The sequence below is a fragment of the Zingiber officinale genome, chromosome 1B (assembly GCF_018446385.1).
Source record: "Zingiber officinale cultivar Zhangliang chromosome 1B, Zo_v1.1, whole genome shotgun sequence".
In the NCBI taxonomy this organism is placed as follows: Eukaryota; Viridiplantae; Streptophyta; class Magnoliopsida; order Zingiberales; family Zingiberaceae; genus Zingiber; species Zingiber officinale.
In genome coordinates, this window is record NC_055986.1 from 3,146,428 (window position 1) to 3,165,105 (window position 18,678).

General features: G+C 36.6%; 1 protein-coding gene and 2 non-coding genes across 3 annotated transcripts; 2 read left to right on the forward strand and 1 right to left on the reverse strand.

The window, feature by feature from the left end:
* Nucleotides 1-86: 86 nt before the first annotated feature.
* LOC122001987 (metal tolerance protein 5-like) lies at nucleotides 87-1,317 on the reverse strand. The gene is made up of 3 exons (XM_042560087.1): nucleotides 1,307-1,317; nucleotides 1,071-1,249; nucleotides 87-436 (listed from the first exon to the last, which is right to left on the reverse strand). The coding sequence occupies exons 1-3, from the start codon at nucleotides 1,315-1,317 to the stop codon at nucleotides 87-89; spliced, it is 540 nt and encodes a 179-aa protein (XP_042416021.1).
* A 12,022-nt stretch (nucleotides 1,318-13,339) lies between these two features.
* TRNAQ-UUG lies at nucleotides 13,340-13,411 on the forward strand. The gene has a single exon. It is a non-coding gene; the product is annotated as a tRNA-Gln (tRNA).
* Nucleotides 13,412-13,664: 253 nt separating this feature from the next.
* Nucleotides 13,665-13,781, forward strand: LOC121992937. Its single transcript, XR_006115030.1, has one exon. It is a non-coding gene; the product is annotated as a U5 spliceosomal RNA (small nuclear RNA).
* The last annotated feature ends 4,897 nt before the right edge of the window (nucleotides 13,782-18,678 follow it).

An 18,678-nucleotide genomic window follows, 5' to 3' on the forward strand; every position in this document is an offset into this window, starting at 1 on the left:
CTACTAGAAAGAAGCTGATTGACTAGACGAACAAGTGCACAATCTCAAACAAAGAATGTGCTTATTGCCTTTGTCATTCTGTTTGGCTAAATATCCTGAGCTTGCGCATGCTCAGGCTTGTGGGTGTATTCGTAGTCCAAGTGAACAAAAGCTCGCTCTATCTCAGGCAGCTGCTCGAGCTTCTCCTGCAGGGCTTCACCGATGACGTGTGCTTCTCTTAGCGGCATCTCTGACGGCAAGACAATGTCTACTTCGACAAAGTAGTGGGAGCCAAATGTGTAAGCCCGCACAGTATCGATCTGCCTTATGGCTTTGTAGTGATTCCAAGGCAGGAATGTTAGCTTCTGCAGATATCCTGGCGCTGCACTGCGGCCTACCAGGGAGTTCACATTTTCAAGCACCGTGATTGACCCAGTACACTGGTATGCAATGCCAACTGCAAGTGTAATAGTAGTGTTGCATTAGTATTTGCAGAGATGTTGTCTTAAAGTTCATAATATTTGATGGTAAACATATTACAGGAATTTATACACAGAATAATAAAGGAAAATTGTAATTTTTACTAAAAATATGAACATAAAGGTAGTCAGGCAGTAGTTTTCCAAAGTTTCCATGGTTGGAAAAGAATAATATAATTTCTTGATGATGGGAAGGAGAAGGTATGCTATTAACTATGATAAGATTGGTTGAGTCATGAGTGAATTACCAATTCCTCTAGGGAGAGGAATCCATTTAACTCTTTTAAAGGAAATCATTGGAAATGTGAATGGAAATAAAAAACAGAGTGGATGGAAAGGCCTCCATGTGCATGGAGTTTAGTCACATCGAAGAATGAGTGGCTTGTTGATTGTTTAATGTTGAATACAACCATTAGGTACTTTTTAGTTTAAATTATCATGCATAACATAATTAATCACGTAATCAATACGATGAAAAATTAAACCTAATATTTACTATATTATTTGAATAAATAAATAAATATAATTAATTTCTAATTTTTTAAATTAAAATAAAAAATATGGGAGGGGTGGGCAGAAGGATGGTGTCCACGAATGTTTAGGGACTAAAACAGCACCACCGGCCTCCATCGTCGCTCTCGATGCTACTCCGGTGCTGCCGAAAAGTCTTCTCCTTTTTTTGGGACTCCAGGCACTGGAGGAGTTGCTCCAACTCCCTCACGAACTCAATGGCGCCGTCGATTATGGAGGCCTGATTTCCTTGAACAAGCGAATCAATTTCACGATCAACTCTAATGTTTAAATGAATCGATTAGCTTAATACTGTAATTTCCACCCTTTACACGTACGATCTTAGCATGAGCGAGCAGAGTGCCAGGAGATTCTCGTTCATCTGCCGCCTCCAGTTGCGTTCCACGACGATGTGCATTCCGCCGACTGCTAATCTTCTTCGCCTCATCTGCACCCGCCTTCTCGACCAATCACAGCTTCTGCACCGAGGATGGTGCGTTCTCCAACCAGTACCTGTCGACGACCTTCGTCCCCTCTCTCTCCTCCTCCCCTTCGGCCGTCGCTGGAGGAAGAGAAGGAGGAAGAAGCAACGGCTCGTCGTGCGACCTCAAGAAATAGCTCTCGTCCTCAAAGGCTTTGGATTGCTGGAGCCGAACTCTCCGAACTGCATCACATCGGCGAAGCTGAGCTTGTCCAAGGATATCTGGGCTTGGGCAGGATCGCTCACTCTCGAGGAATAGATAGCAAGAGGAGGAAGGGGAGGAATTGGGACACGACCTAAGGAGGATAATTTCAGGGAAAAATTTTGTTAATCCTCGAAGGTTTTTAGATATCGGATTATATCCCTCATTCAGTAACGTTGTAGACATTTTTCATTATCGCAAATCATTTAGAAACACACATGATTATTGGGTGGCAAAAGATGAATACGTTTGTCGTCAGTGTCCCCGTCAATCTGTCCAAGACCAACATAAACGAGAAACACACATGATTATTTGTTGTCAGCTGGTTCCCGACGGTACTTCACATATGTAACTCGATCACATGCTACGTGGTTCGTTGCTCCTGAATCTACAATCCACAAAGGATACGAATCAGCTAACAACACTGTACTTGTAACATATTGCTCGTGGAAAGAAGATAGCAATGGATCTACCTTTTTAGGCTCAATACAATTTCGAACAAAATGACCCTTCTTGTCACAGTTGAAGCAGGTCAACTTGCTCATAGGTCTTTGTTCATATCTCTTTCCTTTCTTCTTGATTTGGTTTTTAACAGCAACAACACTAGCCTCCTTTTTTCCATTTCCTTTCTTAAACTATCTTTTCTTATTCTTAGAACCAGAACCTTCAACAACAAAAGCTCGATCAGAAATCCTTGCCGATTCAATCCTCTCCGCTTCAAGTTCAACATGGCGTGAGACATCGGTGAAAGTTTTGATACTCTTACTGTGGGTCGGATTCTGTTTCATTGTTTCCCAAGAATCAGGAAGGGAACGGATGACTGCTTGAACCTGTTGTTCATCGGTCAACGCATGACCAACAGTTTTAAGCTCTCGAATCATGTTACCCATTTCTCTGAGATGTTGAGCCATGGTAACATTCGAGCATTTTTTATAGCTATCAAACTTAATTGTTAACTGACGGAGCTTATTGAGACTAACTCCACTGTACTTTTCTCTAAGGGCTACCCAGACAGCATGAGCCAATGGTAATGGCTCATACTCAAATACCAGGTCATCCACTATTGAACTAATCAATATTCCCTTAGCAATGAAGTCCTTCCTTTTCCATGCCTTATAGGCATCAAGGTCACGTCTGTGCTGTGTTGTTGAACGATCAGCTGGTTCTTCCATAATTTGATTTATAGTCTCTAGAACTTCTTGTTCCTCAAGAACGTATTATATCTTAAGGTGTCTGATTTTGTAGTTATCCCCATATAATTTCTCACCCTTATTGAGTTCAGCTATGATGTTTTTAGTTGTCATGATCTACATAATAAATAAACACATTTTTTATTATTTCAGTGTAATTCATATATGTGCAATTATTTATTGATTCAGTGTAAATTAGAGTTAGTTTACAAAATCAAGTGATAGTATTGTTTTCACTCATCATTTGTATGTTCTAATCTAATCAACATTAATCAATCATATTACACACATCCCATCTAATGAACGAATCATTTAATATAAATGAATCATTATTAAAATGAACTAATCATTTTATTGAATATGAACGAATCATGTGTATATAAACTAATCATATCATGAAATGAACTAATCATTTTCAACTTTGTTAACATATAACATAACTTTTCATTATATAATTCTGTTAGTACATAACGACAAAAATTATTACATGACTCAAACACTAAATGAGCTAACACTGTTCGTACATAATGACAGTAAACAGAACACTAATAAACTAGATAGACCAGCACTACTCCCACTAAGATAAATGCTAGAGCAGTGGGTAATTGTATCCCGTTTATCTCAGACTCTATGATGGGTGGATCAACCTTAGATATATCCATCAGATCCATTTTTGGATCTTTTACACACTCTTGAGGATCCTCCTCTGATTCTTCGGGATCAATCTCTAGATCCTCCTCGGGATTCATCTCTGGATCCTCTTCAAAATCTTCAGGATCCATTTCTGGATCATCTTCAAGTTCTTTGAGGTTCATTTTCGGATCATCTTCAGATTCTACAAGATTTGGATCCTCCTCTAAATCTTCGGAATTCATTTTTGGATCCTCCTCAGATTCTTTGAAGTCCATATCTTCGGGATCTGGATCCTCTTCAGATTCTTCAGGACCCCATTCCAAATGAAGTAACTGTCTGCACTATAGGTGCAGCGGAGGCCGACAAGAGGGGGGTGAATTGCTGAAAACAAAAATAAACTATACCTCCTCGGATTTCAACTCAGAAAAGCAATAGTAAAATAATAACAACTAAAGAAATAGAAATTAAGCAGAAGACAGGAATTTAACCTGGTTACAACCAAGAGGGTTGTTAATCCAGGGCAGTAACAAAAGCGCAGTAGAAGATCTCCTTTTGTTGAAGGCGGAGAAACTTTTTACACTTTGAAGCTTAGAACTATTGCTAGGAAAGACTATACAATTGATTGCTTGAGTTGTATTTTATTTCCTAGCTCCAGGGGCCTTTATATAGCTCCTGGAAAGTCTATCCTGAGGGTCCAAAGAGCCTCCAACAAGGTTCAAGGCGCCTCCAGCTCGGTCAGCGGATAAAACTCTATCTGCAGCGAAAACGGTCATTTTGACCAGTCCGAGGCGCCTCCAACAAGACTGGAGGCGCCTCCAAGCCTGATGGAGGCGCCTCCAAGCTGGCTGGCAGCATTTCCAGATTACTTGCTTCAGCTTCTGACTCTCCGTTCTTTTGGGTGATTTCGGCCAACCGAGATAAGGCTCACCCGAACCCAATTTCCGGCCTTCTCCTCGAGCAGTCTTCCTCCCCGGCTTAACGTCCCTCGAACGCCGTGCACGTTCTTCTAGTCCACCGGTATACTCTTTCGCAGCTCTCTCGTCCTTCGGGCGCACCGAGCCCATCGGCTCCCTTCCCGTGCAGTCCTTCTCGCTAGCTGCGTCTTCCGTTCGACTTCCTGCGCTCCTAAGTTCTTGCACACTTAGACACAGGGATCAAACACAAGCAGGACCTAACCAACTTGGTTGATCACATCAAAACACCCACGGGGACCAACAATCTCCCCCTTTTTGATGTGCATCAACCCAAGTTCAAGTTAGGGTAAAAATAGACACAAAACAGTAATTTTAAAGGAAATTACTAAACTAGCATGTTAAGCATTAGTTTGCAATAAGTAAAATTGCAACTACTAAATTAAGGGTTAACCAAAAAAAATTCTCTCCTCCTAAAATATATACTTCTCTAAGCTTGTACCTTTCTCTCCCCCTTTGATCACAGCAAAAATGGGGTAATAGAAGAAAAAAATTATTTTTTAGAAAAAAAATTCTAAGCAAAACTTTCAAAAGACATTTTTCTATAAAAAATGAATTTCTAAGGAAATGTTTAAAAACTTTTCAAAGCATTATCTAATTCTAATTTTAATGCTTTTATTAGAAAGTTAATTAAACATTTTCATTTCGATATTTCGGCTTCCAAGTCGTGGCGTGGCACTAGGCCTTCTTGGTTATTGGAGTAACAACCACTTCCTTAGACAAAGCTTCCATAAAGAAATTCAAAGTTTAATTTTCTTACTGTAAGCTTTTAAATGAATTAATTTAGCACAGATTTCGGAACCTAATAGAGGTTCCTTCCTACAGGGTTATTCAAAAATTTCGGGGGTACATAGTTCTTAGACACTCTTCTAAGTTGACCCTGATGGTTTCTAATGTACCAATTTAATCTACCATAAATCTTTAATTTTGATTTTGGAAATCTGTTTAGGCATGCTTTATTTTTCAATTCTTTAATTTTCTTTTTCAATTTTGCATTCTCTAATTTCAAATCATCATTTTTTTTTCTAATTTATCTAATTCTTTCAAAAGTGCTTTAATAAAGCGAAAAGACTGAGTCAAGGTTAGATTACGTACCTTACTTACCTGACTTGGTGAGGCTCCCCCTTCACTGCAGCTTTCCTCTTCTGATGTTCCTCCCCCTTCTTCTATGCTCATCTCTGAGCTTGACTCTTCTTCAATCTGATGGTTGGCCATAAGCGCTAGTCCTGAGAAGACTTCGATGTCTGATTCGGAGGACGACGAATCTGACCAAGTTGCCTTCAGGTTCTTGTGCATGGAGGATTTCAGATTCTTGTACTTTACCTTTTCTTTTTCTTTCTGCTTGTTTTTTAACTTCGGGCAGTCATCCTTGATGTGCCCTTCTTCGTTACAGTTGTAGCAACGAACCGTTCTTCTTTTTCGTTCATGCTTCTGCGATCTAAATTTGTTAGATTTAAAAAATTTATTAAATCGTCTTATCATTAACGCAGCTTCGGATTCGTCGATCGAGGCTTCGGAGTCAGAATTATTTGTCCTTGCCTTCAATGCAATGTTCTGACTTGCTTTCTCTACTCCATTGAGCTTTGCAACTCGAGATTCGTAAAGTTCAAAAATGGAAAACAGATTTTCTAATGTACTTACCTCGAAGTCCTTAGAGATGTAGTACGCATCTACTAAGGAGGCCCATTCGGGAGTTCTCGGGAAGGCGTTGAGCGCGTACCGGATCGAGTCCCGGTTTGTTACTTCTTCTCCAAGATTGGTTAGTTGCGTGATCAGTTCTTTGATCCTTGCTTGGAGTTGCGCTACCTTTTTGCCTTGGTTCATCCGGAGGTTCGTTAACTGGGTCCGGAGGATGTCGCGCCTTGCTAGCTTCGCTTCGGAGGTACCTTCGTGAAGCTCCAGGAATTTTTCCTAGAGATCTTTCACGGAGTCGTAGCTTCCGATCCGATTTACCTCCTGAGGTGGCAGAACGCTGAGCAGGTGGAACTCAGCATTTCCGTTGCCGACAAAATCAGCTTGCTCATTTTTGCTTCACGTGTTTTCTTCTTTATCTTTCGGCGCTGCATATCCATATTTCATTATTAAAAGTATATCAAATTCAGTTTTAAAAAATACCTCCATTTTTCGCTTCCATGTGGCGAAATCTCCGTCGAACTTTGGAGGATGAATATTTGCTCCGGCCATCGTCTTGATCGTTGTGCTTCAGTCGGCAGTTAGTCCTTCTGAGGCGGTCTGACTCTGATACCAATTGTAGGTGCAGCGGAGGCTGGCAAGAGGGGGGTGAATTGCTGAAAACAAAAATAAACTATACCCTCCTCGGATTTCAACTCTGAAAAGCAATAGTAAAATAATAACAACTAAAGAAATAGAAATTAAGCAGAAGATAGGAATTTAACCTGGTTACAACCAAGAGGGTTGTTAATCCAGGGCAGTAACAAAAGCGCAGTAGAAGATCTCCTTTTGTTGAAGGCGGAGAAGCCTTTTACACTTTGAAGCTTAGAACTATTGCTAGGAAAGGCTATACAATTGATTGCTTGAGTTGTATTCTATTTCCTAGCTCCAAGGGCCCTTATATAACTCCTGGAAAGTCTATCCCGAGGGTCCAAGGCGCCTCCAACAAGATTCAAGGTGCCTCCAGCTCGGTCAGCGGATAAAACTCTATCCGCAGCGAAAACGGTCATTTTGACCAGTCCGAGGCGCCTCCAACAAGACTGGAGGCGCCTCCAAGCTGGAGGCGCCTCCAAGCTGGCTGGCAGCATTTCCAGCTTACTTGCTTCAGCTTTTGACGCTCCGTTCTCTTGGGTGATTTCGACCAACCGAAATAGGGCTCACCCGAACCCAATTTCCGACCTTCTCCTCGAGCAGTCTTCCTCCCCGGCTTAACGTCCCTCGAACGCCGCGCACGTTCTTCTCGCCCATCGGTGTACTCTTCTGTAGCTCTCTCGTCCTTCGGACGCACCGTGCCCGTCGACTCCCTTCCCGTGCCGTCCTTCTCGCTAGCTGCGTCTTCCGCTCGACTTCCTGCACTTCTAAGTTCCTGCACACTTAGACACAGGAATCAAACACAAGCAGGACCTAACCAACTTGGTTGATCACATCAAAACACCCACGGAGACCAACATGCACATCTCTGAATATGTGATGTGCCCATCAGAATCATCCCAAAGTTGGAATATTATCTGCCTTAGATGTTCCGATAATGAATAAACCAGAGACCATCTTCTTTCTTTTTCTTGGACTGGATACCCTTCTTGCTCAAGATTCCAGAACAACCAATCAAGTCGACCAATAAGCCTACCGACTCCGTGATCCAGGTCATATTCCAGCTTCTTGATCTCCTCCCATAGCTCATGTTGTCGTTCATAGCGACCAATCATCATGTATATTATTCTTTATATCTATAATTGAAAATCATGATGTCAATACAAAATCGACAGACCAGTAACAAAAATCGGTCATATTCAATTCTCACATATAGAACAAAATATACAGAATACACAAGCAATTAAGAAAAACAAAATTCCTTATTTTGGGAAGTCTCATGTGACTGATACATTAGATCGGTCGATCAGGAATCCGGATCTTAATCTTAGTCTATCGTCCTCATTAAAACTAATCTAATTAGACAGGGATTTCTGACCTATGTTCTGTTATTATTTAAGCTCATTTGAGTCAATCTCAGACTTGTTGATCAAATTTAGGTCCGTTTGATTCGTCCAATTGCTCATTGGATTAAGTCTGACCCATTAGAATAAATCTAATTTTTTTTGATCAAATCCGACTTAACAGAACTAATTCGGTCATATTTGATCATCCCAACTTCTGTAATCAAGATCACCCCAATTAATTCAATAATAAACCGAACTGGTTAAACAAACAAATAATTTGAACCAGATCTAGGTATTATCGAATCAAATTGGTTTGCTTAAATCAACTAATAATTTAAACTAGACCTGAGTTTGATTGGACAAGTTGGTCTGATTCAATTTTCAGTAAATTGAACTATAAATTAATTAAATATCTATTTATTAATTAATAATACATTTCTATATGCATTTAATTAATTAATAAATATATTTAATTAAAATTTAAACATCCATTATATATAATATACGTGAAGAGAAAAAAAAACAAACATGCATGCACCGTGCTTCGTTAAAAAAAAATTTTGTTCATGCTGTTTTTTTTTTCATCTTTACTCTTTAATCGATTCAGTGCATTGTTCATGTTTTTTATTTATTCAAAATGAAGTACTGTTCATTTTTTTTTTCAATCGATTCCTGAATCAATTCAGTGCACTGTTCATGTGTTTGAATCGATTGAAATGAAACTTCAATCGATTCAATTCAATTGAATCGATTGATTAATCGATTCAATTGAATTAATTGACGGATGAACAGTGCTCATTGTTTATCTTCTTCATGATAAAAAAATCGCATGTATTTCTCATGCCGATTTTCATCGGTACTAAAACAAGGTCGCCGGCACTCCTCTGCCATGACTCTATGCCGCCGAGGACTACGTGATTATGGGTGGAAATAGTAGAAACAGGATCTGGCAGAGATCCCAGAAATTACAACTTCGCGATTTCTCCATGTGCGATCGTGATTTCTCAGTTGCACAGGGATTTACAGGCTTTCAAAAATGTTCTGATACCATTGTTGTATCTTTGAGAGCATGAAACGAAAACGAAATCAAAGCGATAACCACTCACAGTGATTTCCCGAAGAAATCCCAGATGAAGACGCTGATCGACGAAGACGCTGTTGTTATCGGAAGCACGATCACGAGCAACTGGAAAGCGCTTCAGGGTTCACGAACCAAATCCCAAATGGTCAACTTTTGGCTCTCTGATCACCTCACAAACCCTCTGTTGCGTTCTCTCTGATCACTTTCGCTTCGCTCGTTTTTTTTTCTCATTGCTTTGACGCTCCTTTTATAAGAAAGTTAAGGAAGACGAAGGGGAAACGACGCCCCTTCGTCTCCTTGATGTTATGTAGCAAGGAGGGAGATGAAGGGGAAACAACACCCCTTCATTTCCTCAATGTTTAATAGTCCTAACCCCGATAATTGAGTTAGAGGTAAAGTTACAACGTGAGGACAATCATGTTAGAAAAATAATAATAATTATAATAATAATTATTTATTATTTTAATGTATGACTCATATGAAATATTAATTTAATTAAAGGACTTATTGGTCATTATGTATGGGATAATGGGAAGTTATTTTAACCTCCCATAATTGCACGTAGCCGACTTGATGGAGGTTGGCTTCTTTATGTACATGGGTTCTGTCTCTCCCAGAAGTGCTCTTTCACCGTAGCCATCAGAAAGGTGTGAAGAAGAAAGCGAAAGGGAAGAGATAGATTGGGACTTGTAAAAATTTCTTCTGCCGTCGTTGTTTCCTTTCTCATGGATCAAGATATGTCGTCAATCTTTCGTATAAATGAGAATCATGAATTTCAAGATCCTTCTAGTTTTCTGAATTATGAGCTTTAAGAAAACTTCGATTTAACATGTGGTATCAGAGCGAGGTTGTGAAATTTATGATTCTCAATTATGATAAGTATAATGACTTGTTAAACAAAAAATTAGCAGGGATAAGAATGACTTCGGTTCTGATTTCGGTTCAATAATTATTTGATTGTTTCAATAATTATATTTTAATTAAAATTTTATGATTTCGATTAAAGAATGTATAAAAGGATATTTAAAACTTTATGATTTCTATAATTATGATTACAGAATGTATATATATATATAATAATAATAATAATAATAATAATAATAATAATTATGGTTTCGGTTACCGAACGTATAAAATTTAAGGAAATTTTATAAAACTTTATAAAAACAATTATATTTTAATTAAAGTGGTATATTATGAATTGCTTTTCTGTTATGTATCTTGTAGACTTACATATTTTATAATGTGCAATTTCGGCTAGTATGATTAAAAAAAAAAAAATTAGAAAGGAAACAATGCTTCAATAAATGGTTTGTACGTGAATTATGTTGCCAACAATCCATTATGTTAAAGTGATAAAACTTATGTTCACATACAAACTTAAGACTTGCATCCTGTTACAAAAATTATATACTGCATTCTTATGGTTTCGATTCATATGCTGTGCACTTTATTACTATTATGCCGAGATATGCATGTTACGATTGAGAACATAATTGTTTATGAATTATTTAATATTTGGAAATTAAAGTATGATAGATTTGTTAATCAACAAAGTGGTCAAATCTGTAAGTTATTCAATTCCAAATTATATATTTATATTTCAATTACCCATAGAATTTGATGCTATACGTGATGTGATAATTATTGATTTATGGGTCAATTGAAGTTCATTGTTGTAAGGCATTTATGGATCACCCAAAGGTTGATTAATTGCGCTTATAATTAATGGACATGATTGTTAGTAGTGTTTGTGCACTATTAGTTTTATTTATATATCCAAAGATAGTAAGTATTTCTAATTAGTGCATATATCATTACTAAATAATGTTAAATCTATTAGCATCATTAGGATTATTATTGTATGTTGATGTATCACCCAAAGGAGAACATTAATATACATGAATGTTTATTTGTTGTCTGGATCTATTTTATATATTAATTTATGACTCAAAGTATTAATGTTAAGCATGTGTTAATTGCAGTACGTATTCCTGTTTCTTTACATTCGCATGCTACGTCTGTTCCGATTTTTAATGGGCTGAATTTCTTTGATTGGAGTGAACAAGTCCAATTTCATCTTGGTGTGTTGGATCTTGATTTGGCACTCCAAGTAGAGAAACCTGCTGCTATTACTAATGCTAGTGGCAATGAAGAAAGAGCTCATTATAAGGCTTGGGAAAGGTCAAACAGACTTAGCCTAATGTTTATGCGAATGAGCATAGCAAATAACATCAAGTCAGCTCTTCCTAAAACTGAAAGTGCTAAAGAGTTTATGGAATTTGTGAAAGAGCGCTCCCAAACCGCTGACAAGTCTCTTGCTGGGACACTGATGGGTACTTTAACCACCATGAAGTTTGATGGTTCTCGTACTATGCATGAGCATGTTATTGAAATGACAAACATTGCAGCAAGACTTAAGTCTTTGGGAATGGAAGTGGATGAAAATTTTCTTGTTCAGTTTATTATGAACTCTTTACCGTCTGAGTATGGTCCATTCCAAATGAACTACAATACCATGAAAGACAAATGGAATGTGCATGAATTGCATAGTATGTTAGTTCAAGAGGAAACCAGACTTAAGAATCAAGGAAATCACTCCATTCATTATGTGAATCATCAAGGAGCTGGAAAGAAAATTGAAAAGAGACATGGAAAGGGCAAAGGACAGTTAAAGATCTGTGAGTCCTCTGCTAAAATCCAAAAGAAAGAATCAAACAAGAATAAATGTCATTTCTGTGGGAAATTTGGACACTTTCAAAAGGATTGTCAAAAACGTAAAGCTTGGTTCGAAAAGAAAGGTAAGCTTATTGCTTATGTATGTCTCGAATCAAATTTGACTGAAGTTCCCCATAATACTTGGTGGCTTGATTCTGGAGGTACAACTCATGTTTCTAATACGATGCAGGGATTCCTTACAATCCAAACCATAAGCCCAAATGAGAAGTTCGTTCTCATGGGGAATAGAGTGAAAGTTCCAGTGAAAGCTGTCGGGACTTATCGTTTAATCCTTGACACTGGACATCATTTAGATTTATATGAAACTCTTTATGTACCTAGTATTTCTAGGAATTTAGTTTCTGTATCTAAACTTGATGTTGCTGGATACTATTTTAAATTTGGTAATGGATGTTTCAGTTTGTATAAGCATACCTATATGATTGGATCTGGTATGCTTTGTGATGGTTTATATAAATTTAATCTTGATAGTATGTATTCTGAAACATTATTGACCTTGCATCAAGTTGGCACTAAACGTAGTTTAGTGAATGAACGTTCTGCTTACTTGTGGCATAAGCGTTTAGGTCACATTTCCAAAGAAAAAATGAAAAGATTGGTAAATAATGACATTCTTCCTGATTTGGATTTCACTGACCTTAATTTTTGTGTGGATTGTATTAAAGGGAAACAAACAAAACACACAAAGAAAGGTGCCACAAGAAGTACTCAGCTTCTTGAAATTGTGCACACTGATATATGTGGACCTTTTGATAGTAGTTCTTTTGGTAAAGAAAAATACTTTATCACTTTCATTGATGATTATTCACGTTATGGTTATATCTATTTATTGCATGAGAAATCTCAAGCAGTGAATGCCTTAGAATTTTATATAAGTGAAGTTGAAAGGCAATTAGATAGAAAGATGAAGGTGAACTTTAACAAATCAGTCATCCACAATTCAGTGAGGAAATTGAGATTGTTAAGGTAGTCAGGCAGTAGTTGTCCAAAGTTTCCATGGTTGGGAAAGAATAATATAATTTCTTGATGAAGGGAAGACGGAGGTATGCTATTAACTATGATAAGATAGGGCAGTGAATTACCTACCAATTCCTCTGGGGAGAGGAATCCATTAACTCTTTTAAAAGAAAGAAAATGGGAAAGGAAATAAAAGAGTGGATGGAAAGGTTACCATGTACATGGAGTTTAATATTACCTTTGGTTTAAGTTATTATACATATATTTAATTATGTGATTATCAATTAATCACATAATTAAATTTCGAGGAATAAAATATAATATAATATTATTTAATCCAACTCATGTTATAATTTAGTTTAACATTTACTATATTATCTTTAATTAATTTCTAAATTTTTAATAAAAACGATGGGAGGGGTAGAAGGATTGGGGACCAAAACGTCGAAATGTGTTCTCTGTTTTTGTGACTCCAGGCATTGGAGAATCTCCTCCATTTTATCATCATTGGTTCTATGGTGTAGTGGTTAGCACTCTGGACTTTGAATCCAGCGACCTGGGTTCGAATCCCGGTAGGACCTTTGTTTTGTTTCTAGTTCTCTTTTTGGTCGTATGCTGATATAAATCTGCATTATTTTGCCGTCAAAGAGAGACAGCTTTCTAATAAGATAAGATGTGGCCGCGACCATATCTATATTTAATTCCATCACATTTTAATATTTATACGTGATAAGCTTCGACCATATCTAGTTTTAGTCCCACATCTGGAAAAAATTAAGATGCACCGGGTGACGCCCTGCATAAGGTGCGGCCGCGACTGTTCACAAAACGCACATCTGCGTGGCAGGTACATAGCGAATTATTCTTTCGCCTTTTACTAAAGAATACCGTGTGCCTACCACATAAAGCAGCATACATTTATTTTTGGAGGGTTTGCTTTGTTTCGAAGTGGCCCGAACAAATCAAACATTAAATTATTGTACATACGAGGCTTCTTCCATTGATAAACTTCTCATCTAAGTTCGTCTGATCAGGAAAAAGAACTTTGCGTTACAGTGTTTGGTTTCTGGTCAATGTTAAGTCTACAGTGAGTAACATGTATCCGTGATTGCTCTTTCAGCAATTTTGAAATTAGAGCTGCTAAATGAAAATTTTCCTATAATTTTTTTTTTACCTGTCACTATAATAAATCAGAAAGCCCTTGACCGGCAGCCAAGAAATCTAGCAAAAATTTCATCGGGCGAAGTGTAGTTTTTTCTCCAGCCAAATGTCATAACAGACAGATATTTCTCCAGCCAAATGTCAGGCAGTAGTTTTCCAAAGTTTCCATGGTTGGAAAAGAATAATATAATTTCTTGGTGAAGGGAAGGAGGAGGTATGCTATTAACTATGATAAGATTGGTTGAGTCATGAGTGAATTGCCAATTCCTCTAGGGAGAGGAATCCATTTAACTCTTTTGAAGGAAACCATTGGAAATGTGAATGGAAATAAAAAACAGTGGATGGAACGGTCTCCATGTGCATGGAGTTTAGTCACATTGAAGAATGAGTGGCTTGTTGATTGTTTAATATCGAATCACAACCATTAGGTACTTTTTAGTTTAAATTATCATGCATAACTTAATTAATCACGTAACCGATACTCTAAAAAATTAAACATAATCTAATCTTTACTAGATTATTTAAAAGTAAACTTAATTTAATATTTTACTATATTATCCTTAGTTACAAGACCAATCATATATATATATATATTAATATTATTATTATTTAAACGAACTCTATATTTTTTATTTTTCACATTTTTCTTTATTTTTATGTTTTTTTTTCATTTTTTAAAAGTTTTTTTAAATTTTGTTTACTTTATTATTATTTTTAATGTTTTTTTATTTTTTTTTATTTTTATGTTTTTTATTTTTTATATATATTTTAAATTTTTAAATATTTTTATGGTTTTTTTTTTATTTTTTACGTTTTTTTTCTCTATTTTTTATGTTTTTTTAAGTTTCTCAATTTTTTTCTCAATTTTAAATTTTTTAATGTTTTTTTTTTAACATTTTTTATGTTTTTTTTTAATTTTTTGATTTTATTTTTTATATATTTTTTTTGTTTGTCCATAACTTCCTATCAATCTAAACAAAAGAGTTGATTTGCCATCCTTCCCTTGTATTCTCTTCGTTATCTATTACAAAGAATATGATACAAGTAATGAATTCCAGGCATCCGACAAAACGCAAAAAAAGTATAAACAAAGCAACAAAAAGGGTTTGGAGATTTTTTGTTGATCCATATATATGGATGGATCAATAAAAATTTGGCACCTTTTACCAACTTGATGTTAAGAAATCCCCGCACCTAGAAATTCATTTTATATAATTGAACCTTTTCTTTTGTATCATATTTTTCTCTTCTCCGAGGATATTTTGGGTAAAAAAATTTCGTTAATCCCGCAATCAAGAAAAATCTCAGTTTTTCGAGGTTTTCCAATTCCGGGTTACATGTCCTTTTTGCTGACGTGTCGGACATGAAACATTAATCGGGAATTATCGATTACTTAAACCAAACAAGATTTTCATTGATAATTTTGGATGGATAACCAAGGTTATCAAGGATAACCCGAACTAAATGTGTACTTATTAGAAATGTAAATGGAAACGCGTACTTATTAGAAATGTAAATGGAAATAAAAGAGTAGATGGAAAGGTCTCCATGTGCATGGGGTTTAGTCACATTGAAGAATATGATAATTTCAGTTAGTTTCATTAATTATTTTTAGGGCGATCGGTCTGGTCCTATGGAAGTTTTTCACTTGTTATTAGGGTAAATCGGAAAGCGCACGTGGTGGTCAGCTCAAAAACTCAGCATCTTTTAGTTACGCCCCTATTTGGAGAAAAAATTCCTACAAATACACTATAGCTGGGTTTTGAATTATGAGTACCTGGATGATAATCTGAATATCCTATCACGATACCATGGTCCCGGGGAGTCGTTTGATGATTATTTAATAGGTACTTTTAGTTTAAATTATCATGCATAAGGTAATTAATCACGTAACCAATATTATGAAAAGTAAAACAAAATCTAACATTTGCTATATTATTTGAATCAATCAATAAATAAAATTAATTTCTATTTTTTAAAATTTAAAATAAAAAATATGGGAAGGGTGGGTAGAAGGATGGCGCCCCGGATGTTTCGGGATTAAAACAACACCATCGGCCTCAACCGTCGCTCTCGGTGCCGAAACGACTTCTCCTTTTTTGGGGACTCCAGGCACTAGAGGAGTTGCTCCAGCTCCCCCACGAACTCGATGGCGTCGTCGATTATGGAGGCCTGATCTCCCTGAACAAGCGAATCAATTTCACGATCAACTCTAATGTTTAAATGAATCGATTAGATTAATACTGTAATTTTTGTTGGAAAAAGGAATTATGGGAGAAGAAATAAAATGAATTATAGAAGAAAAAAATGTGGAGGAGAAGAATCTCTACGTGAAGAGGAGGAGAAATAAAATCAAGCACTCAACTTGCTTCATTCATGAAAGAAAGTACATATTTATAGGCTTAATGGATAGACACCAATTGAATTATTCTATCTCCACAAAACTTCTTATTCTTATCATAATTGCCACCTCATCAATTTTATCCTTTCACGAAGTCTAGTCAAACTTACCACCTCATCATTCTATCTTCACAAACTTTTATCAACAATTTTATCTCTAAAATAAAGTTTAATTTCCAACACTCCCTCTTAAACTTAATTTTGTGACTCCAAGTAGATTATGCATCTTGATGAAATCTTCAAATTTGAGTGGTTTTGCAAAGATGTCAGCAACTTGATCTTTAGTCTTCACATAGACTAGCTCCACATATTTGTTTTTCACATGTTCGCGAATAGAATGAAAGCGAACATCAATATATTTACTTATTTGATGATATACTAGATTCTTCCCAATGCAATTACCGATTTGTTGTCAATGCAAATTTGAGTTGCTTCATTTTGTTCAAATTTTATCTCCTTTAGTAAGCTTCTTAGCCATATAGCATGACTAACACATGAAGATGCTGCAATGTACTCTATTTCACAAGTGGAAAGAGTAACAGTTGGTTATTTTTTTGACATCCAAGAAAATGTCGTATCTCTAACGAAAAATGCAAAATTGGGAGTGTTTCTCCGGTCATCACAGTCTCCACCCCAATCACTATCCGAATATTTAACAAGTTGAGAATTGTTAGAGTGAGAATAAAATAAATCGTGATTCAGAGTACTCGGACATAATGAAGGATTCGCTTGGCCGTCTTCCAATGAGTCTCTTTAGGCTCCTCCATAAACCTGCTCACAAGACCGACTCCATATAATATATCCGATCGAGTACAAGTTAGGTACCGCAAGCTTCCTACCAAGCTTTTGAAACATGTGGGATCAACCGTCTTTCCTTCGTCACTCTTGGATAGCTTTGTTCCACAGTCCACCGGTGTGTTAACTGAATTACAATCATCCATTTTAAACCTCTTGAGGACCTCCATTACATATTGTTCTTGAGTCATAAATATGTCATCAACTCCTTGTTTCACCTCCAAGACGAGAAAGTAAGACATAAGTCCCATATCGATCATATCAAATGCTTTTACCATAGCTTCCTTAAAAGGTTTTATCATTTGAGGTGAACTTCCTGTCACAATTAGATCATCTACATATAATGATATCAGTAAAATGTTATCATTATCTGCTCTTACATAAAGAGCATGCTCATAAGGGCATTGCATAAAGCCATTTTCTTTGAAGTATGCATCAATTATTGAATTCCATGCTCTCGGTGTTTGCTTCAAGCCATAGAGAGCTTTCTTCAATTTCAACACCTTTCTTTCTTGCCCCCTCTTGATGTAGCCAGCCGGTTGTTCAACGTATACTTCTTCTTCTAAATACCATTAAGAAATGCCGATTTGACATCAAGATGAAATATTTGCCACTTTAGTTGAGCGGCTAAAGAGATTATTAACCTTATAGTCTCCATTCGAGCAACGGGAGAAAACACTTCTTCATAGTCAATGCCGGCCTTTTGTTTGTAGCCTTTTGCCACAAATCGTGCTTTGTACTTTTCTATTTCTCCTTGAGCATTTTTCTTCATTTTGTAAACCAACCTCACGCCAATAGGTTTCTGACCATCGGGCAAAGTAGTAAGATGCCAAGTTTCATTCTTCTCAATTGCCTTCGTCTCTTCATCCAAGGCTTTCTTCCATTTGCTATCTTTAATAGTTTCTTTAAAAGATACAATCTTTTCATTAGCATAAAGACAAATGAGATTAAGTAGAGTTGTCACCTCATATAATTCTTGAAGACTCCTTGTCTTTTGTGGTGGAGGATCTTCTTCATCCAAGGGTGATGAAGAAGTAGACGACGATAGTGGAGTTGGTTCTTTCTCCTTCACTTGTTCTTCTTCTTGAATCATCACCATATTAGTGCTCCAATTCCAAGCACCATCTTCTTGAAATTCAACATCTCTACTTATGATAATCATTCTGTTAACTGGATTATAGAGTCTATAAGCCTTCGATCTTACATCATAGTCAATGAAAATACAAGGTAAGCTTTTGTCATCAAGATTTGTTTTTCTTTGATCCGGAATGTGTGCATATGCAATACACCCGAAAATCTTCAAATGAGATACACATGGCTTATATCCGGTCCATGCTTCTTGAGGTGTAATTCCTTCTAGATTTCTTGTAGGAGATCTATTTAGCAAATACACCACACAGTTTATGGCTTCGGCCCAAAATTCTTTAGGCACTTCTTTCAGTTTTAGCATACTTTGAACCATGTCAAGAATGATTCGGTTCTTCCTTTCAGC